General features: G+C 30.2%; 4 protein-coding genes across 6 annotated transcripts; 1 reads left to right on the top strand and 3 right to left on the bottom strand.

Moving 5' to 3' along the window:
- Positions 1–1,923: 1,923 nt before the first annotated feature.
- On the top strand, positions 1,924–5,514 carry LOC145762376 (uncharacterized). 3 transcript variants are annotated; one of them, XM_082574647.1, is made up of 7 exons: positions 1,924–2,146; positions 3,202–3,413; positions 3,614–3,848; positions 4,030–4,183; positions 4,514–4,684; positions 4,823–4,872; positions 5,016–5,514. In XM_082574647.1, the coding sequence occupies exons 1-7, from the start codon at positions 2,030–2,032 to the stop codon at positions 5,355–5,357; spliced, it is 1,281 nt and encodes a 426-aa protein (XP_082430773.1). In that variant the 5' UTR covers positions 1,924–2,029; the 3' UTR covers positions 5,358–5,514. The 3 variants fall into 3 exon arrangements, with proteins under 3 accessions (XP_082430773.1, XP_082430772.1, XP_082430774.1); XM_082574646.1 differs by having other exon boundaries at positions 4,823–4,911; XM_082574648.1 differs by having other exon boundaries at positions 4,823–4,939; positions 5,016–5,264.
- A 452-nt stretch (positions 5,515–5,966) lies between these two features.
- Positions 5,967–9,229, bottom strand: LOC145764087 (ceramide glucosyltransferase-like). The gene is made up of 8 exons (XM_082575670.1): positions 9,180–9,229; positions 8,035–8,176; positions 7,785–7,887; positions 7,221–7,435; positions 6,731–6,912; positions 6,558–6,644; positions 6,280–6,469; positions 5,967–6,137 (listed from the first exon to the last, which is right to left on the bottom strand). Exons 1-8 carry the CDS (start codon positions 9,227–9,229, stop codon positions 5,967–5,969), a joined length of 1,140 nt encoding a protein of 379 aa, XP_082431796.1.
- Positions 9,230–9,933: 704 nt separating this feature from the next.
- LOC145749684 (exosome complex component 10-like) lies at positions 9,934–16,037 on the bottom strand. The gene is made up of 9 exons (XM_082565516.1): positions 15,759–16,037; positions 15,220–15,377; positions 14,750–14,839; positions 14,310–14,458; positions 13,693–13,852; positions 13,029–13,182; positions 12,179–12,356; positions 11,304–11,449; positions 9,934–11,238 (listed from the first exon to the last, which is right to left on the bottom strand). Exons 1-9 carry the CDS (start codon positions 15,981–15,983, stop codon positions 9,934–9,936), a joined length of 2,565 nt encoding a protein of 854 aa, XP_082421642.1. The 5' UTR covers positions 15,984–16,037.
- A 179-nt stretch (positions 16,038–16,216) lies between these two features.
- On the bottom strand, positions 16,217–19,626 carry LOC145759487 (uncharacterized). The gene is made up of 6 exons (XM_082573326.1): positions 19,489–19,626; positions 18,099–18,245; positions 17,688–17,903; positions 17,270–17,449; positions 16,939–17,112; positions 16,217–16,794 (listed from the first exon to the last, which is right to left on the bottom strand). The coding sequence occupies exons 1-6, from the start codon at positions 19,562–19,564 to the stop codon at positions 16,520–16,522; spliced, it is 1,068 nt and encodes a 355-aa protein (XP_082429452.1). The 5' UTR covers positions 19,565–19,626; the 3' UTR covers positions 16,217–16,519.
- Positions 19,627–20,039: the final 413 nt, after the last annotated feature.

Below are 20,039 nucleotides of genomic sequence, written 5' to 3'. Positions count from 1 at the left end.
CAAAAGAACTAAGTTAAATAAAGGGCACAAACTTTTAAAGCAAGCTAACAACTTTTTAAACTTTATTAAAGCTTTGTTAGATTGAAAAACCCTATAAACCAGAGTTAGAATAGCAATAATTTGTGTTATTTTTGTGCTTGTTTAACTAACAACAGCTGACAAATATCTGATTAATGAACATGGTGCCACTAATTGACTAACTACCCAAACTAACTAAACTACTACAATTAGGAGAATTAACAACTTAAAACAGCAGACAATTAAACTTATTAGCCAATGGCCAAACATTTTTCTGAGACCTCAATGTACTATCACTAACAAAAGGTTATCTGTGTCATATTTCTGTATTTACAATTCATAATTAGTTAACCTTGATTTTTAGATTTTTAAACCACATTATATTAAATTACCTACCTACAACCTAACATTATTAAGCCAATGCAGCTGTTATAATAAATTATTAGTCATTTTCTAACCGCACCAAATATCATCAGTAATAGCAGGCTTAAAAATGTCATATTGCCATAGAAAGGATTTTTTCTATTTTTTTACACTGTACGACCCTTAGATTGATCGGACATCTTTAGCGCCACACAACGGATTTCATTTAACCAACAAATTTCTATCGATAACAAATCATGCGAGAAATTTATTGACGTTTTTTGTTGGGCTTTGACATTTAAAAACTAAAATAATATAAGAATATGTAACTATAACTGGTAAATCAAATCAATATGTACGTTTCCAAGTGCGTTAATCCTTTTAAAACCTTAAAATTTGAAGTTTTGAAGGTACTGTCTTAATAAACACCAAAGTAAATATATAAACAAATATATACTTGTACAATAACGTACACCAAGCTTACTTAAACTCCTAATATCACCAAACCATGCACTTTACTTTTAGGTAATCTATATGCGTTATTGCCTGAAATAGGAATTACTTTATCTGTATTGTATATGAAACAATTTATCATAAACTAGATCAAACCACTTAACAATTATCTATTAACTATCTAGACGAAATATAAATTTCTACTTCTTCTTTTCTCAGGGATTTTGTTTGGAAAATCAATAAAACTACAAACACCGTAAATTTACCATGATATTTCCCAACCATAAAATTGTACCCGTATAATCCCCTAAACCAAAAATTGCGTGAAAACATCAGACCTTACAGTCCTTCAGCGCCAGCCAGCGATTACTATTTTACGCAAAATAATATATAAATAATCACTATTTTTTTTAAATTTTATTTCCTGATTTAAAAACTTATCCTAACAGATATTTAGTTATTACCATCTAATATTATTTAAAACAAGGCTATTAGAATACCCGGACATGTTTTATCGATTGTATAATTTGTGCAATACATAGTTGTGGCAAAGTGGTTAAACCGCATTTTTTATTGTGTTAATATAGCTACAGGCATGATATTTGTATGCTTAAAAATCGGTATTGTTTTAAGGATATATTTTGCTACATGAAACAATGTGATATAGGAATTAAAAAAATTTGGTAAAAATGTTTTACAAAAGCAGTGACCTAAAATTTAATTAAAAGTTAATTAAATTTAAAAATTAAAATTTGTATTTTAAGTGTTCCAAAAGTTTTTAATTTAGATGCCAAATTAAATTGCTAAATGCTAATTAGTCCGTAACAAAATTTTTTTTAAATAATTCGTCTAAATGTATTATGCCAGCAGACATTTTTCGATTTTAAAGTATTAAAAAAAATTTATAAGTTAGCTATTTTAAGTCGCTACTAACTGACAGTTTAATGTCATTCATGCATCGACTATGGCTTTATTTGTTTAGTTAATGACTCTGTTTATTCTATAAAAAGGCGACAGGACGTCACGTATAATGTGCTACAGTTTTTGCGTCAGACGTGATTACATTTAAGAAAAATTTAAAACCGATATACTTAGGCTTTGGTTACGCTACAGTCATGTATTATTAATTGACTTGCAGTTTCTACAGTAAAGTGCATACTTAAGTTAATCGAATTTAATATTTATAGTTAATATAATGGACAGCGAGATATTGTTCAGTTACAATTCAAGTTTAAATCGGAGCAATGTGCAAGTATGTGAGCCAACCGCACGATCTGATTTCATACTTTACGCTGTTCTATTATTTATGTTGGTAAGTTGAGTAGTTTATAAATATATCCTAAATCAGCCTTTAGCTAAATCACATATAAGTTAGTAAGTATTAAGCCCATAGAATGAATTTAATAATCGATTTGATTATTTATGATAAATGTTATTTTGACTTCAATTTTGTCCGGTCACCATATAATTAAACGTGATTAAAGGTTTGTACTAAATGGCAGAAAAAAATAGTCAAACGTGCATGGAAAATTGTGTATTGGTGATTTTAGGTGTTTAGTGAATTTCACAAAATACTTGTTGTACTGCTTTAGCTTATATGGTTAATAAAGCCTTAAAAGCACAACAAACCATATGTTTTTACATTCTTTGAATTTTGTTTTATTTACAAAGTAAGAAGAATATCTTAATAGACTTAGCATTGAGTAAAGTTGATTACCCGAAACTTCTCTTATTGTGCCACTGGCAGTTTTGAATGTTATTGACTAAATTAATTGTTTCACCCGCTGATTGACTTTAAGTTCTACAAAAAAGAGTTTATTTTAAAATATTTTACTCAAGGTTATCACATGTAATTAGTGGTGATCGATCACATGTAATTAGTGGTGATCGAAACCAGGACTCTGTGTATTTGAACCAAATGTTCTAACCACAACAACTTGCCCTTGATTACCCAATATTTTACTTAGCCAAATGAAAATCACAAACAATAATCTTTATCGAAAATGAAAAATTACAACCATGAAACTTTGGTAATATGTTGCTCATTAAATTTGGTCATGGCTGTTGTGCGTAACATAATATAATTCTACACTATAAAAAGTGTATCATGCCATTAGTAAAAAAAGCATAAGTCGATAGCGTGCAGTACCTAACTCAAGCATTTGCGTAGGCTTTTGTGATTACTAAATAAATTTCCTCTTTGATATACGTTGAGGTTTTTCGTTAAATAACGATTTTTTAGATCGTGTTCCAGCGCAAAATATTTATTTATTGATGAATTGATGAGCAATCACGTGACCTTTGGAAACTGCAACATTAAGCCTTTGTATTTAAAAAATTTTAAAAGCAACCTTTTGTTTTATCCAGTTGCTTTTTAATGCGATTGTGTTGCTTGCTATCATAGTCGGTCGAAAGCAATTGAAACAATACAGAGTTTATGCTTACGTCATTAGCTTGTTGCTGGGCAACATGTCCCTAGCATTGGTCTTTCTATATACCCTTATAACATACCGTTATCCATTTGAACGAGTGGCAAAATCTAAGGAAGATCTTGATAAGCTACCGTTCGGAGTAAATTCGTAAGTACTTGTTGACTTAATGCCAATTAAATTTAACTTGTAGTACAACTGCCAATGTGTTGACTTTATAATAGATGATATTAACCAATGTACTGATACTTAACCATATATTTTTGTACACACAGCTATATATTTATAATTTTTTTAAATATACCAAAGGAAATTAGATTAGCAAAGCAATACCAATTTTTGTTTCAAAGATTTGACGTCACTAATTCCGGTGACCAAGCAATCATGGTATGGTTTGGATTTCGAAAAACGATTGTAGTTAGCGTGTTCTTGGTTATGAGTGGAAACGTTGCAGCTCTGATCCGAGGGATCACGATCAATGCTTACTTTATTGGAAGATCGGGAGTAACGGATGCGAGGTTAAGGATAAAATCAAATTCCTCTTTAAGCCCGAAGTTATCCACTTCAGATTCAGCTGATAAGCATGTTAGACATTTAATAGTGTTAAAAAAGATTTTTTTAAATTTTAGACAATTTTTAAATCTTAATATTCCTGTTGGGTTTTGTAAGATTAAATATAGAATCGTTTGTTAAAGATATAGAAAGCTAGGTCTTAGTGGTTTAAACAGCCGGAAATGTGACGCACCCATTTAACTTTTGAATTTAGACAAGTAGCAACACAAAAAACACTGTTTTCATCCTTGGCCTAACTTGGTTGATTCCAGCAATATTTACCATTCCAATTTTCTTTAAAAGTGCAAGTTGTATTCCATATTGTCGCTGTTTACCGGCATACTACGAACTAAACACTTGTATTCCAGGTAGCCTAATATAGTTATTGCTTTTTAACTTACAATGAATACTCAATGTTAAAAAGTATTCCAACAACTGCACTGTTTTAAAGTTGTACAAAGAGGATCAATAAAGAGTTGGTCTTTTTATATTCTTGTCAGTATTCTAGTATGTATATACCTTTATGTTTCGCAGGAGTTAATACCATTTATAGCGCCTAACTCAAGGGTGCTACATGTGAGCTGTCGGGATTGAACTTACGACCTTATGTGGTGTTGCAAGTGTTCTCTCCACTCTGCCCCGCTGCCGGTCTTTTTTTTAATTATGAATGCTAATATCGCAAAACTTTTATTTTTTAGCTTACAATCCCAACAAGTGTTCCAATATTTGGTTGCCAATGACCAATATTCATATCGGATTTGCTGTTATCATCTGGTTCTTGCAACTTATTATAATATTTGTTATGTTAGTTTTTGCCATAAAGAAGTTCTGGAAAACTGTTAAAAGAACACCGAAAAAGAAAGTAAAGGGTAAATAAGTATTTTGGAAAACATTTTTTTAAACTTGATGTGCTTACTTACAAATTATTTTGATCATAATAAAAAAATCTGATCATAATTTTAACTGTTTTTATGTCTTGTTAAATTACAATTTTTTATATGTTATAGAAGGAGAAAACCAAATGGTTACCGAAAGCACAGCGAACCAAAATAACAACGTGGGAAGCAGTTCCTCTTATTCTTCTACATTTTTAAAAGTATCAAAACAAACTAAACCACATTGTGGTACACCACATATTTATTCATTTCATATTCAATCTTTATATGATGTTTGTTGTTAATCATAATATTATCGTTTTAGAAGTCAAAAATGTCACTGCATCCTACTATAAAACTTCTTATCGGTTTGTCTGTGGCTTACACAATTGCTACAACACCCGTTATGGGTTGTTTCTTGGTTGATGTATTTACCCCGGGCGAGAAGTTGAATGCAGTTAGTCCAGTAGTGTTCACGGCCTTTTCTGGAATTGTGTATGTATATTGCCTGATTTGCCCTGCACTGCTGATTGTATATATGCCTGGGCTCCGCGCCGCCATCTTGCGGATGTTAATTTGGTGCGATTGCACAGTGACGGTCGTCACCAATGCCAGATCGCTGAAAAGAAGAATGACCGGCAAGAAAACTAACTCTATTCAAACCTAAAAAAACATCAAAACTAAGAATATTAGTAAGCTTTAACTGTATTATCTGCAATAACTAATGTAATATATTAATTTTAAAACAATTTTCAGTGTAACAATTGCATAGTTAGAGAGCAACATAAGTACAAACGTAAACAGTTCCAAAAACAAACGCATTTCCTGCAGAAAAATAAAACGTTTTGGTATCAAAGAAAATAAACAAATAAAAAATATTTTAATAAACAAATATAAAATAAATACGATCTAAGATTTTGATAAATAAATATAACTTAACTGTCATATCATTAAGTGATCGAGTTAATAATTCCTAAAGAAAAAAAGAGAAAAAATATTCTAAACAATTTTTTATATTCTAAAGGATTACAATAGAATTTCAACATTTTAACTTGTTAGTAAAATAAAGTCAGTACCCTTTATAGAAATGCATACCCATCATAAACATTATATTTCATTAGTATACATAACATATATGTACATGAATTATTATAAAAATTAAACATACGAGGTATATTAATAAAGCAAGCCTATAGGTATTTGATAAAGTTATCTAATAACGCAAGTATACTAATCAATATAAAGAATTTATGTTAAAAATTTTCAAATTTTGATTTTAAACGTTTGCAATTTCTTCTGCAGTACCACCACATTTTAATTTAAAGATTCGTTTTTTCCATCTTAGAGTAGGATTACATATAGCGGCAAATAAAATATAAGGAACCAAAAATTCCCGCATCAGCCAGGCTGCTATAAAATCGATCTTTTTCATTTGGAAGTTGGATTTCTAAAAATAAACTTAATGATAACAAAAACAAAACAATATAAAAAAATACTAAAATTTTTTTTCGGAAAAATTTTTGGGAAATTTTTTTTTTGTTTTAACATATTAAAGTTTAGGTAAAGTATTTGCAAAAAATCCCACATACCTCCAGCGTTTTAATGAAAATGTAATCAAATAAAAACCACGCGAGCAGATGGTAGTTAAATACCACAAACATATTCCACGAAAATAAATAATATGAAGTCCATGAAAATATGAACCCAGTAATAAAACAATCTGTTAGTAACTCCAAAAAAACTGCTAGTGGCACCATAGCTATACGTAATTTAGTCCACCTTTAAAAAATATTAATATGAAAAATACAATTTATGCTAAATTATATGACTTAAAATTTCAATATTTTGTGTAATTTTTTAATCATACCTTTTCATTCTTTCAATATAGGCGTTTATTCCAAAAAATTCAGAGTTTAAAATAACTGGTTTTGTTGCCAGTGTTACTTTATAACCTCTAAAACATAGAGAAAAAAAATTAATTAGGTCCTCAAATTTTAATTATTTTAAGTAACATAATTTTTTAATAATACAAATTTTTACTTTTCGCTAAGGATTTTTGCCATAAAGTAATCTTCTGCTATGTATTTCGACAACTCAGCAAGGCCGCCAAAACATTTTTCAAAATTGTCTTTTCGAATTAAATTAGATGAACCGGATAGAAAAGTAAAACCTAGAATATGAGCCAGAATATACCATCTAGAATGATAAGTACCAAAAAAGATCTAAAAAAGCAAAACAAAAATTTAAATAAGTTTTTCTTTATATTTAAATATGGTATACTTTTAAAAGTAATATAATTTAGAATGTTGAGGTAAATAACTTTTAAAATAAAAAAATGACTAAAGTAAGATTCGAACCTAACACCTCTTAATTTGCAATCCAGTGTCATTACCTTTATAAAGCCTATACTTACAGATTTCTTGTTGCATAAAGTAATAGTTAACATATATATTAATATAAAGTTTGTATTTTACAAAGTTACTACCACCATTTTCTTCAATTTATTCTTTTTCATTTTAAAAAACCAAACCTTTTCGATGCCCCCCGTCACAGAACTTCGATTCGCAAAACAGGGGTTTGCGTGCACTAACGTGACGTCATCGTCCATGTGCGTCATCAGCGAGTTTAAACTGTTCGGCTGGACGAACGTGCAGGAGTCTGATATCCAGAACCATTTGTACTTCATGACGTCATATCCTGCCATCATGTTGTTAATTTTCGGGTTGGCGCCAACATTTGTAGCAACTGTTAATCAATAGGCTGGTAAACTTGTTGATAATTACAAAATATGTTTAAAGTCATATATTAGCGATATTTTTTTACTTAAAAATTTATAAAGTTGGTGTCACTGAACACAAAAATGAGTTCAACTTCAAATAATTTTGCTTACTTTTTAAGTTATACAAATTCAAAAAATTAATTTATTTTTAAAAAAGAAAGGGAAGCCCTGTTTATGATGACGTAGAAAGTACTAACTTGTATACAACAAAAAAACGATTTTTCACTCATTTTAAAATGTTATTTAATACAAATTTTTAGTAAAAAACTACTGGAAAAAGTAATCCAGCTATGTTCCCTTTATTTTTTATTTTACCGGAGCATATTTTGGCATCAACGCGAGGATGCTTTTTTATTAGTTCTAGAACAATATTATGAGCAGGATCTAATGGATCTTGTATGCAGAATAAAATTTCAAACTGTAAAAATTAAAAAACAAAGTCAAAAATATTAGCCACCAGCAAAAAATTTCCCAAAAAAAAACAAAGTTAATTTCTAACGAAAAGTAATATACAGCAAAAATTAGTATTTTTCAAGCATAGTATAATATTTTATTGTAAATGTACCAGTGGATAATCAAGTAGAAAAAATGTTTCTAAATTGTCTGATAAAGTTGAATCACATTCTTTTAAAGGTTTTAAAATGGAAACACCTTCTTTAAATCTCTTGTGGTTCGACACAAAAATCGGTTTGTTCATATAAAATTTTCTAAAACATTCAAGAAAATGTTTTATTAATTAAACAATATTAAAAACCTATTGTAATATGATTCATCTTCTTTCTTTTTTAGTCTCATCACAAATGTAATTGTGAGTCATAAATTAGAGAACTATAACGGCCAGTAAAGTTAGCAGTTAAGCTATTAAATTGACTCTGTTGGTCTAAAAAGAAATACATTGATGTAAAGGGATGCTAGGACAATAGCAAGAAGAACAATATGTATTGCTTATAAAATAGAAATAGCCCATCAATAAATATATACTAATTACAGAGTTAAAATAAGAGTCAAATAGGGCTGGAGTACCTAGTTGTTGATTTTAAATAAACGTTAAAGTAATTTTAATTTCGCCGAGAACCCTAAAAGAAATGAGTTCGTTAAAAAACCGTAAACTATCAAATAATAAATAAAGTATATTCGAAATAACTTAACAAAAACTTACGCGTAAAAAAGTGACAAAATGTGTGACCCAATCATCACAACCTCCATAATTATACCGCTTACTGCAATACCAAGTAGTACTAAATCACTACTACAACATAGCATTTTTAAACTTCTAAAAAAACCTTAAAATTAATTCCATAAAAAGCGTGACTTTTAAAAAAATTGTTTGCTGAATTCGGTCTGGATATGTAAGTCGTTGACTGTTACTATCTTCTAGAAAATCCAGTATCCCGCCTTAATTATTTTAGATGTCAAAAAGTCGTTAATTGCCTCGTTGTTCTATATCTTTATATTAAGGCAATCTGACAGGAAATAATTCTACATTTTAGCAGTGTAAAACGATATATTTTTATTTTCATTATTGACATAATGTCATTAAAAGTGAAATTGTATACTCGTATAGTGCTTATTAAAACACACAAGTAAAAAGGCCGTTAGCTTTAAATCTCCCTAAAAACAGGCTATGGCAGTTGCCTAAACTGTTCTTACAAATTCAGAATTTTATTTAACTATTAAATGTTTTTTTCCAATAAGCTTACAACGTATTACCTGCTGCTCGAGTAATGATGTTTTAAATCTAATAACTCCCTTATTGTCATATTTCTAAATATTCTATAAACATAATGTAATATTTTGACAACGTTTTTGTAAAACAGATTTCTGCAAGTAATATTAGGATATATTCGCTGGCCCTAAAAATTTTAATCCAATTCTAATAGGCCATAACTAACCGAACATATGGTTTCTGTTGATATCCGGCTACCGTTAATATTAACTTAAATTAGATATAGTCGCTTGTACTAGCATAATCAAACGTTTAAGAAGGGTTTTACGTAAACCAATGTGCTATCTATACAATAGCCAAGGCATTGCTGTGTCTAAAATCACAAATAACAAAGATAAACGTTAGTTCGTTGTAACACAAATAAATTTTGACAGCACTAGGTAAGTTAGGATTTGTAAAACTTATAATATAATTCCCCATAAAGTCGAGCGAATTTGCCAGTTTCAATAATAAACATGCCTAAATTTTTTTTTAAAAATGACTGAAACCATACTATTACTACTAACCCAGAACTTAACTAACATTAACATTATAGTGTAACAAAAACTACACCCTTGTTTCAAAACTAGCATCAACTTCCTGCTTGCTAAGGAAGCAATAGGAACTTAGAAGAACTAGACATTTTAACGACGTAAAACTGCTTTTACATACGCCTCAAATAAAGTAGAAAACTTTTTAATTAGTTTTATTTGAAAGAAGATTTTTAATCTTTATTTACAGGAAGTAAAAACAAAAAAATTATTTTCTTCGTTTCTTTTTGTTGGGCGCATTTTTTTGGAAGATCTTAAAGTCGTCGTCTCCGTATTGGTGGGGCACGAAGGGTCGTTTTTCTGTCTCGAATCCTTTTCCTCTACCCCTTGACGAACCCCTTCTGTTTCTATTTTGCCCCCTCCTGAAACCCCGCGGGGAAAAACCACCGCGAGGTGATTCCCCTTGGCGTTGTTTCTTGTTCGAAAACCCGGCAAAGTTTAACGCTGGAGAATGCAAATTTTGCTTTTTCTCGGCGGGATCCGACTTGGTAATTTCCCGCAACACTTGAACTTGTGTGTCGGTGTCGACGTGCGCTTCTTTAGGAACGTTAACAACCGTGCCAAAACTCTTCGTTTTTTCTTTCTCGATTTTTTTAGTTTCAGTTTTTTGTTTGCCTTCTAGACGTTTCATTCGCCAAACGAACTCAGCAGACAGCATATGCTTTAACGTCAAGGGCGTTGTCTCAGAATTAGCATCCACTTTCGACGTTTGTACTGCTTTTTCTGTTGTCCTAACCGTAGAAGGCATATACATCGAAAAGATATCCAAATTAGTTTTGTTTTTAGGTAATTTTCGGGTGACTGATTTAGTACTGGCACGTTTAGACGCTTTAGTGTCTTTAGAAAACGGTCCCAAAAGAGAAGAAGTAGCAGCTTCCTTAATCAAAGAAGAGTTCTCTTTTTTGTTAAACAACAAATTGATTCCCAAGTTCGAGTTATGGGAGAAATCGTGTGGAGAGTCAAATAATAAGTTATCCAAATCGGACTTCGCTGGGACAGGGACTCTGGTCTGGTGCGAGCTTGTTGGATTCAAAACAGAAGTACTAGCATCCAAAACGCGAGATGTAGTCTTATTTCTTGCCTCTATTATTAACTGGTGAACTGCCAACACATGCTGCCTAAGCATAGGTGGTATAGGGTTACAACATGCAAGAACCCCCTGTGCCTCACGTGGTAATATCTCGGCTATCTGTAACAACATGTGGTTGGGAAGGATATAGCCGGTACTCTCGTCCTCTTGTCTAGCTATTACGTCACGCCATTGGTAGAGCAACCTCAGAGCTTCTAGTTGCTGTGGTGCGAAGTTTTTTTTTACGAGACCGGTTCGCCTGTTTTGGCGCTCCAGCAAATGTAAATGAGACTCGCTGGAAAACAAAGGTTTTTCGTACTTCTGTAAACACAAGTCTCGACTCTTAAATAATACGTGGCGTAGCAATCTTGGGTCTCCATTTGCGGTGCTCAGAAGCTCGTTGCGCATCAAATCGTAGACGTAGAGAAGGTAGTGTGTATCACCCTAGAACAAAAAATGAAAAAAAAAATTAAAGTTAAAAAAATTAAATAAAAATGATTTCGCTTTACCTGAGCGTAGTACAGCATTTCTTCTGGTATTGGCCTCACACGCCAGTCTGCAAGTTGATATTTTTTATCCACGTCGATCCCACAATAATGATGAAGAAGAAAATCCAACGAATTTCTGGGCAGGTTAAGAGTTCTAGAGGCTTGACCTAAAAGTAAAAAAATTAAATATTTTATTTAAATACTAACATTCTATCTCCATAGCACTTTTTCCCAAGAACAGAACTAAGTAAAAATAGAGAAACAATATTGTATAACTAGATGTAATAGAATATATATATACAACTTACAAAACTTTTTATAGAAAGCAAAAAGTATTTAAACAGCTTAAGAGTTAAGTATAAAATTTTTGATTTTCGATAATAAATAAACCTTGACTTTCTAAGGTTTAACTATGTTTAAGAAAATAGTAACACTGACTTTGGTTAAGGAAATAATAGTATTCAATCTTGCTAACGCCCCAAAAATGAAAACAAAAAATATAACATAACAAATTAATCATATTATAAGTGAGTAAAGAAGGGCCAAGACCAAACAAATATATTTAGAAAGGTTTTAACCTTATTATCAAATAGGTGTTTTAAAAATGCCAATACCAGCAGGTTGAAATAATAACATTTGTTTTTACTAAATGATGTCATAGGTTTGATCCTCACTGCTTTCACACTATTGTGCCTTTGAGTAAGGCACCAGCTATACATTAGGTATAAACTCCTGCTAGGCCAAAAACTAATCAGCAGGTTTATTATTCGGCAGTGTTTTAAACTTTTTAAGTCAACTTGGGTCTAGGCCAGGGTAACTAATGTTACCTAATATTTAGGCTGTAAAGTCATACTTATTACATAAAGAATAACTAAAAAAATCAATCATAAACTCACCTGTATCAAACATGTTAACAACATAGATCCCAAAATCCCGTTGCAACCAAATTATATCAAAATCTCCACCGTGAAAAGCTTTAACTATATTTGGATCAGTGAAAACTTCATTAAGAATATGCAATTCTGATCGGAGTAATAAAGTGTCTACTATGTAGTCCTTGCTTCTAGTAGAAAGCTAGCATAAAAATATAAAATTTACATGAACTGTAACATAAGTTAAATGATTGTTGAATGTTTTTACTTAAAAAAATAACTTTATACTTAATCACACAATTTTCATAACTTCTGTTATTTAAAAATAATTTGTTTGTAAAAGCTATATCCTGCTTTTGAGTATATACAACTTAAATATCTATTTAAAAATATTTGCGTTAAAAGCATTGCCAATTATATTTACCTAGCATTAAAAAATGCGAATAACAAATAATTATATCCAACTAATAATTTTACTAGATTTTAAAACGTTACAAAACGTAATCATTTTATTCTATAGTCATAAGAATACAATTTTTAAAACACATTTTTTTTGTATATATCTTTATCCTCGATGTGGGAAAGTCAAATGCGCGACTTAAACATAGAGTAATAACTGTTACTCCGACCCAGTCTTAAGTTGCTTTTAGAAGTTTGGGATATTATAGATTATAATTGCCCGGTAATTAACCTGCTGATTAAGTGCTGGTTCAGCAGGAGTTCATACCGTTTATAGCACCTTACTCAAGGGCGCTACAGCATGGAGCAGTGGGGATTAAACCCATGACCTCATGGTGGTGTAGCAAGTGTTCTTACCACTACACCACGCTGCCGGTTAATGTTTTCACTATATAAAAAATAATGTTTATTTTACCTGCATTAAACAAGTGATGCCTTGAAAAGTTCGATAAGAATGAGCTTCAAGATCAACAGCAATTTCTTTGCATTCTTTTAGTTCAACAACTAATCGTTTTAATTGTGAAACAGTTTCGATTCTGATGCAATTATCTGTGCTCATATTATCATATCTGAAAATTAAATAATATGTTACACAATAAATTAAAAGAAACCTCTTACAGTAACTTGTGTGCTAATTAAATATAATAAAAAATAACATCTAAAATCTCTATTCTAAATCCCAACTAGTTAAGCTTTCAACAACAAAAAAATATTGGTAAACTTGCTATAAGTAACTAATATTTATCTATTTTCTACTTAAAGTTCAAGGGTTTTGGTGCACATACTTTTTATACAATGTCTAACTTAGAATAAAACCAGCAAGTGCTTAAAACAGGTTAAACTCCTGCTAAGCCAAAATACAATTAACAAGAATTATCAGGCATTTATTTATTAATAGTATCCTCAATACTTAAAGTTAACTAAAGGCTGGGTGGAATAACAAAACATTACCCTCTGTTTAGGCCATTTAGTCAGTCTTCTCACATCCAGGATAAAGAAATAAACAAAAAACTAAGCTCATATAATATGGAAACATGCTAGAATACAAAACAACATAAAAAACTTTTAATGCCGCTTACTTGAATGGTTCAACTTTATCGAGTTGTTCGGATAACGGTTCCCATGTCTCAAGTTCATATTGGTATGGATGTTCATATAAAGTTATATCTTCACTCTTTTGTTCACGACCTTGTTTAATTAAACTTAAAATAGAAAGAGAAGTCTCCTCATTTTGTGGCACTACAAAAAAAAAGTTAATTACCATTAAAACACTTACATATGGCATATTAAAACATTTAATAGAAGTAATAAACCGGCAGCGTGATGTAGTGGTAAGAACCCTTGCTACACCAAGTATGGCGCTATAAACAGTATGAACTTCTGCTGAGCCAGCACTTAATCAGCAGTATAATTACCGGGCAAGTATAATCTATAATATCCCAAACTGCCACAGGCAACTCGAGACTGGGTCGGAGTAACTGATGTTACTCTATGTTTAAGTGCGTATTCAACTTTCCCACATCGAGGATAAAGATATATATATACAAAAAAAAAAAAAAAAAAGTATGTTTATACAATGAAATTAAACTTGTAAAGTTCAATGAAATTTTAATAATATTATTTTAATTTTTATTATTTTTAGGTGTTTTCGATTTGCTAGCTAAATTTAATAGTAAATTAGATTTATTTTACTGACCTTTAGAATGGATTTCTGTTAACATTTTTGACAGGGGTCGCATAGCATTAGGTTTATGTTTAATTTTAGGAACAAAAGGAGTATTTGTGTTGTCTATTGTATCAAGAAATTTAAGTTGTGGACGAAGAATATTATTTGCATGAAGTAATCTGTAAAAAAAATTAAAAATGTTGCATAAATACATATAATAACAAACATGCAACTTTAGATTGAAAGCCCTTCTTAAAAATAAATACAATTTTGTTGAGAATCCCAAATTAGAATTCCATTAAAAGAAAACTAAACTTTAAAAGTAAACAAATAAATAAAAAAGTGACAATTAAATACTTGCAAAAACAATTAAATATGTAATAAAAGACCAAAGAGAAACTACAAAAAAATTCCATTTACATCAATTTACCATAAATAAATGTATAATGTATAAAGGTTCAACCAGTTACCTAAAAGTTTTATTTTTTCCATGTCTGTCTCTTTTATTCCAGGATGAAACAACAGTGTTAGGAATAACTGAGGTGGAAGGTTGTGGAACTCTGTGTTATAAAATAACAATTAAATATTTACAACAATATATAAACATAACTATAAGATCAAGTTTAAATACTAAAAAAATTCTTAAGATTTACTTGTAGCTTGCACTTGAAAAAATTTAATATTCACTTTTGCAATATTGAATTTAATTTATGCTAACATTTAATACTAATAAAACTACTTATGGCAAACCGGCATTTGAAATAAATATATATGTACTTAACCATAATATTTTTGTTTAAATTTAGTTTTAATTATATACAAGTAACATAAAATCTACATTTTAAATTTAAAACAAGTAGAGATGTAATAGCATATAGCATATATATACAGTAATAACATTAGCAAAGTAATCCACTAAAAAAATGTAATTTTTACTTACAAAGGGTCATCCTGCTTTGAAGTTTCTCCTTTCTTAGCTGAAGCATTTTCATCCAACAATGCAGAAACTCTCTCCAACAAACCATCATTACAATCAATTAAACTATCAGTTAACTCATCTGCGTCAGTCAGATCACTAAAACCACTTGCAAAATTATCCTAAATAAAACATTTAATTGTAAACTTTAAAAATTTTATTAAAAATGTAAATTCTGTTAACAAAGTTCGAATAAAAAATGCTTAACTTTTACATTAAAATCAACATTATTTTAATTAATTTGAATATTAATTTTAAAAAGATATTATACAAATTTATATATATATTAACAGATTTAAGGGCTTAATTTACAATCAGACAATCTGACAATACATAAACATATCTATAAAAAAACAATTATTTTTTTCTGAAAATTTCTAGATATTTTAATAATTTTATTGCAGCTTAAAAAACATAAATACAGAATACTCAAGTCTGAAAGTTGGATTAGAAAATTTGCGTTTGTTTTACAATCTAAAAACACTTTAGCAGTTTAATGTTACCTTTAGTCCTTGATTTTTAAGAATTTTGCTAATACATTGTATTAAGTTAGTTCTTTGGTGTGACACGAAATCTCGAAATCCTGAAAAACTGCTGTAAAATTCGTAATCGTCGCCAGCGGTTGGAATCCCGTGGCTTGATCGAATAAGTCGCATCACAGCACCAAGACTTTCCTTGGAGAATAAGTCAACATCCTCAATTAATCCTGGTTTATTTTCATCCATCATTTAATTGTATAAGTTAAATCTAAATCTCGTTTATTTTGCTAAACGCAAACGTGTTTAGAAATTTTTCTCATAACACATGTTAAAAATGTAGGGTTGCCAAACAAAAAACATACCACGTTACATATTTACAATTATTATAAGTTATCCTCGTTTTATTAAAATTAGATGTGTTTATTTCTACATATATTATTCTACCTATTAAATTAATTTAAACTTATTTAACCCAATTTTTGCTTGTTTAATTATTTTATTAATAAATTATAGTACTCATTTAAACAAAGGAACAAATAAACAAATAAAATCTTGTTGATAAAATGCGAAAAAATGTACAGTTAACAGAACAGCAGCGCGAGCAAATAAAACTTATGTTGTACAGCGATAATAAAATAAGTAATTGTACATCTTGTTAGTGAACTTAGGTCTTAATTCATAATAATGTAACACGAAAACTATATAACAAAGTAAGCCTTCCCTCTATTCATCTTGAACAACCTGATGCCAGCATCTTTTACAATTTTTCAATCGGAATAAATCTTTTAATAAATAATCTCTTCATCCCCCATGTTCACCGGCTCTTCTTCCTCTTCTTCGACTTCTTCCACTTCATCCATCGTGTTCATGTTGACCTCCGTTCCTTGATGGGAAGATTTCTCCACGGATAAACCAGTCCGGATGATGTTAGGATTTTCGGATCCGGGAGGTGGAGGAACATGTCCGAATTCTACTAAAAATTCCTCCTCGGAGGATATCGGTTGCTCTCTTTCAATAAGGAAGTTAGAAATTTCGTTTTCGCTTTCCTCTTCTGGAGTAACTAAAGGTTTAAAAACTTTGATGAAACAGTGAGTAAAAATGATAACTTGTGATAATAGATTACAGTATGCTCACAAATATATATTATACACAGCTCTTTATAAACTTTTAAGATAAAGTTATTAAAATTAAAATATTCTCTTACCTAAACCAACAGTTTGTCCAATATTTTCAACTTTTCTGAAGCAAGCAAGTGCACTGTAACCAAACCTATCGACCCAACACGGGATTGAAGTATCACATTCTTGATGAACATATTCAGCAATTTCTCTGTCGAGACCAAGACATTTTGACAAACCTTCTTTGTAAGCATGAATATCTGTCAAAAAAAAAAAAAATTAAAAAAAAAGAATATTGTAAGAAAAAATATTTATAGTAACGTTTTAAATCTGTCATAAGTGTATCAACCAAGTCTTGGCCGTATATTCACACAGAGTTAAGTTAGCCTAAACAGATCTTAACTACTTTGAACTTACCTTTTTCTATTTTACATGCCGATAAACAAGTTTCTGAACCCTGACCAATTCGTTCTCTCCAGCATTGAGAGTTAGTTGAACATTGAGAATAAGCAAGCGATATTTTGTACCAAGTCATTCTGGAACATTCCCAAGTACATTCCAGAACCTTTCTCATGGTTCGACTGACAAGGCGGGAATCTAAAACAAGATAAAAAACATGAAATTGTAATGTAATGTGGCTAGCACAAACTTAATCACTTTTCATAGATTTAAACTTCATGATGGTTAAATATTAAAGACTAATTATTTTTTATTTATTGCAAATTTATTGCAAATAAGTATATTTTATTGCAAATAAGTATCAGATATTGAAATTATATTAATGAGATTATTAATATATTAAAAATTAATTAATTTGAAAATTTCATTTATTTACCTGGTTGAAAGCACCATGGCGTGCCAGCGCTTTCCGGTCGCTGATAACAACATCCCTTTATCTCGCAAACTTTCCTGGAAATGGAAGGCCAACCACATTGAATTTTATCCCGAGGTTCGGCACTACAAGATTTCAGAACTGATTTTTCGTTTTTGGTTTTGTCGTTGAACGCAAACAACCCGAAAAATTTTTGGCGAGAGTCGTAGCTAGTTGGTACTGAAACAAAAACAATGTTTCAAGGCTTAAATATTTAACATTTTCACACATAAAAGGCAATTAAACAAGTATACACTCCAACTTTTTCAATCAACTAAAGTCTGGGTAAATATTTGATTAAGTCATCTTATATTAAATAAAATAAAAATTGAAACCCAGAAAGGTAAAAATAAATTAAATTCTTTAAATAGCTACCTCGTGCGGCTCTTTCGTTGTTTTTGAAGCAAACGATTGCGTTCTTAATTGATCGATCAAAACAGCAACCCTGACTTAAACATTTCAGTTTGGAGATCCCGGACCATCCGCATTCAATTCTTTGTTCAGGTTCAACTTTACACATAGCTGCAACCAAAACAATGTTTAATTAAAAATAAAATTTTTAATTTTTACTAAAAGAATTTATTAACGATTTTTAATGTAAGCTTTTTTTATAATATTTTTTAAATTTACGTCTTTGCGAAAGGCATACACAAAAACAGCTAATTTTTTTGGGTAAAATAACAAAACACGTCTCTATTTTATTGCTTTCCACGTATTTACTTCTGGACACCTTATATAGCAACGAAATGCAAAAATTCCTGAGTAATTTACATTAACAAAAACGCGGATAATTACACATCACCTACGGAAAAGAGTATCCGCTACAGAGGTATTGAGAATTTAAATTGAACGCTTTAATAACAATAACATGCAGCTTAACAATAAGCGCATTATTGACGATTTGAATTAAAAAACAACAAATTAATCTTTTAATTTTACGGTGTAAGCTAATTTGATCAGGTGGTAAAAATTAAAAAATTCCAAAGATGTTACCCATACGCTGAATCATGAAATAGAGCCATGTTGTTATGCAGTACCACGAAAGGTTATAGGTTACTGGAAAGTCTACTTAGTAGAAGTAGTATAACTACTAATTTTTTATCAAGAATTAAAAGACATTTCACGTACAAAACTAACACGATTTTGATAAGAGAAGCGTTTGTACAAATAAAGGAGAAAATTGGCTGAAAATCTAGTCCAACTAGGCCAAAATTGCAGCTGTCTTAAAATAAAATGTTTACGAAAATTGATTCGAAATCCGCGTAGGCGATTTCCTTCATCCTAAAAGGTGTGTATATACACTTCGCCTTAATATCTAATTAAGCTTCAAAGGCACCATTTGACGCTGGGTGTAACGTATACGGATATAACACGTGCTCGTTCCAGACAGGTTACAGATATTTATGGCGAAATATACAACAGAATATTTAATGAGATTTAAAAAAAACGTCCGTTTGAGAGAATTTTTAACGACGCAGACATGCCAATTTATTTCGAGTTACGTGGTTGAAAAATTGTAAAAGTTTTGATTTTAACGATTGATATTGATTTTTTATCTGATTTTTTTTGTGTTTACTGAAATTTAAATTTGCCAAAAAAAATTGAAAAATTACTATAATTTCCGGAAATTTTGAAGTGAAAAAAATGCGTTACAAAAATTTTACTTTTAAAAGTAGATGAAAAAAAAAATTTTTAAAATATAAATTCCTGTAAAAATATTAATAAAAATTTACTTATTAAAAATAATAAATTTAATAAAACTTACCTTTAATTGCCCTGGATTGAACCAATCCACAAAATAACAAGGAAATAAGAGAAACCAGAATCATCGTAACTTTCATGTTGTTGGTAGTTTAAAAACTTTTATCAAAAAAATCGAAAATTCAATTTAATATGAATATAAAATTCTATAAAATAAAAGTTAAGTATGTTAAAATTTATGCTTATACACTTAAGCTAATGCATAAACATTGTTATATAATTCTATTTCTAATTTTTGCAAGTACTTTATGCATATATTATTGCGTTTACCTATAGCTGTGTAACAACGATTAAATGTAGCACTAAATAAGTTGCCAGTTCTTTTATAGTTGCTTCAATCGAGCAATGCTCACGTTTTTTTCAAATAAAGAGCCTTCTTCTCACTGTTGTTTAACGTAGGCAGACGTCACCACAGCTCTTCAAGCTATTTCTATACACTTCTACAAATTTTGATTGCCTTGCAATATTGTGGTTTTTAAAGATCAAATTTTCTCTTAATCCCGCTTGGGAACTTATAGTTTTCCGATCCTTATCTAATTGACGTATTTTGTATTT

Source organism: Corella eumyota, chromosome 1 (assembly GCF_963082875.1).
Source record: "Corella eumyota chromosome 1, kaCorEumy4.1, whole genome shotgun sequence".
NCBI classification, from domain to species: domain Eukaryota; kingdom Metazoa; phylum Chordata; class Ascidiacea; order Phlebobranchia; family Corellidae; genus Corella; species Corella eumyota.
Note: the sequence above shows the minus strand (reverse complement) of the source record. Positions and strands in the feature narration are given on the sequence as shown.

Bases quoted from the DNA above. Each gene is read 5' to 3' on its own strand.
- LOC145764087 (XM_082575670.1), bottom strand. From the start codon at position 9,229: ATGACAATAAGGGAGTTATTAGATTTAAAACATCATTACTCGAGCAGC. The intron at 6,470-6,557 runs GTATGATTAAAA...TATTTTTTAAAG, and splicing joins TATATTGAAAGAATGAAAAG to GTGGACTAAATTACGTATAG. The intron at 6,138-6,279 runs GTATGTGGGATT...GTTTATTTTTAG, and splicing joins TTTTCATTAAAACGCTGGAG to AAATCCAACTTCCAAATGAA.
- LOC145762376 (XM_082574646.1), top strand. From the start codon at position 2,030: ATGGACAGCGAGATATTGTTCAGTTACAATTCAAGTTTAAATCGGAGC. The intron at 2,147-3,201 runs GTAAGTTGAGTA...TGTTTTATCCAG, and splicing joins CTGTTCTATTATTTATGTTG to TTGCTTTTTAATGCGATTGT. The intron at 3,849-4,029 runs GTTAGACATTTA...TTTTGAATTTAG, and splicing joins CAGATTCAGCTGATAAGCAT to ACAAGTAGCAACACAAAAAA.
- LOC145749684 (XM_082565516.1), bottom strand. From the start codon at position 15,983: ATGATGGATGAAAATAAACCAGGATTAATTGAGGATGTTGACTTATTC. The intron at 14,459-14,749 runs GTAACTGGTTGA...TTTTTTTTACAG, and splicing joins GGAAAAAATAAAACTTTTAG to ATTACTTCATGCAAATAATA. The intron at 11,239-11,303 runs GTAAAGCGAAAT...TTTTTGTTCTAG, and splicing joins AAATGCTGTACTACGCTCAG to GGTGATACACACTACCTTCT.
- LOC145759487 (XM_082573326.1), bottom strand. From the start codon at position 19,564: ATGAAAGTTACGATGATTCTGGTTTCTCTTATTTCCTTGTTATTTTGT. The intron at 17,113-17,269 runs GTAAGTTCAAAG...TTTTTTTGACAG, and splicing joins GGCATGTAAAATAGAAAAAG to ATATTCATGCTTACAAAGAA. The intron at 16,795-16,938 runs GTAAGAGAATAT...TTAAACCTTTAG, and splicing joins TGGACAAACTGTTGGTTTAG to TTACTCCAGAAGAGGAAAGC.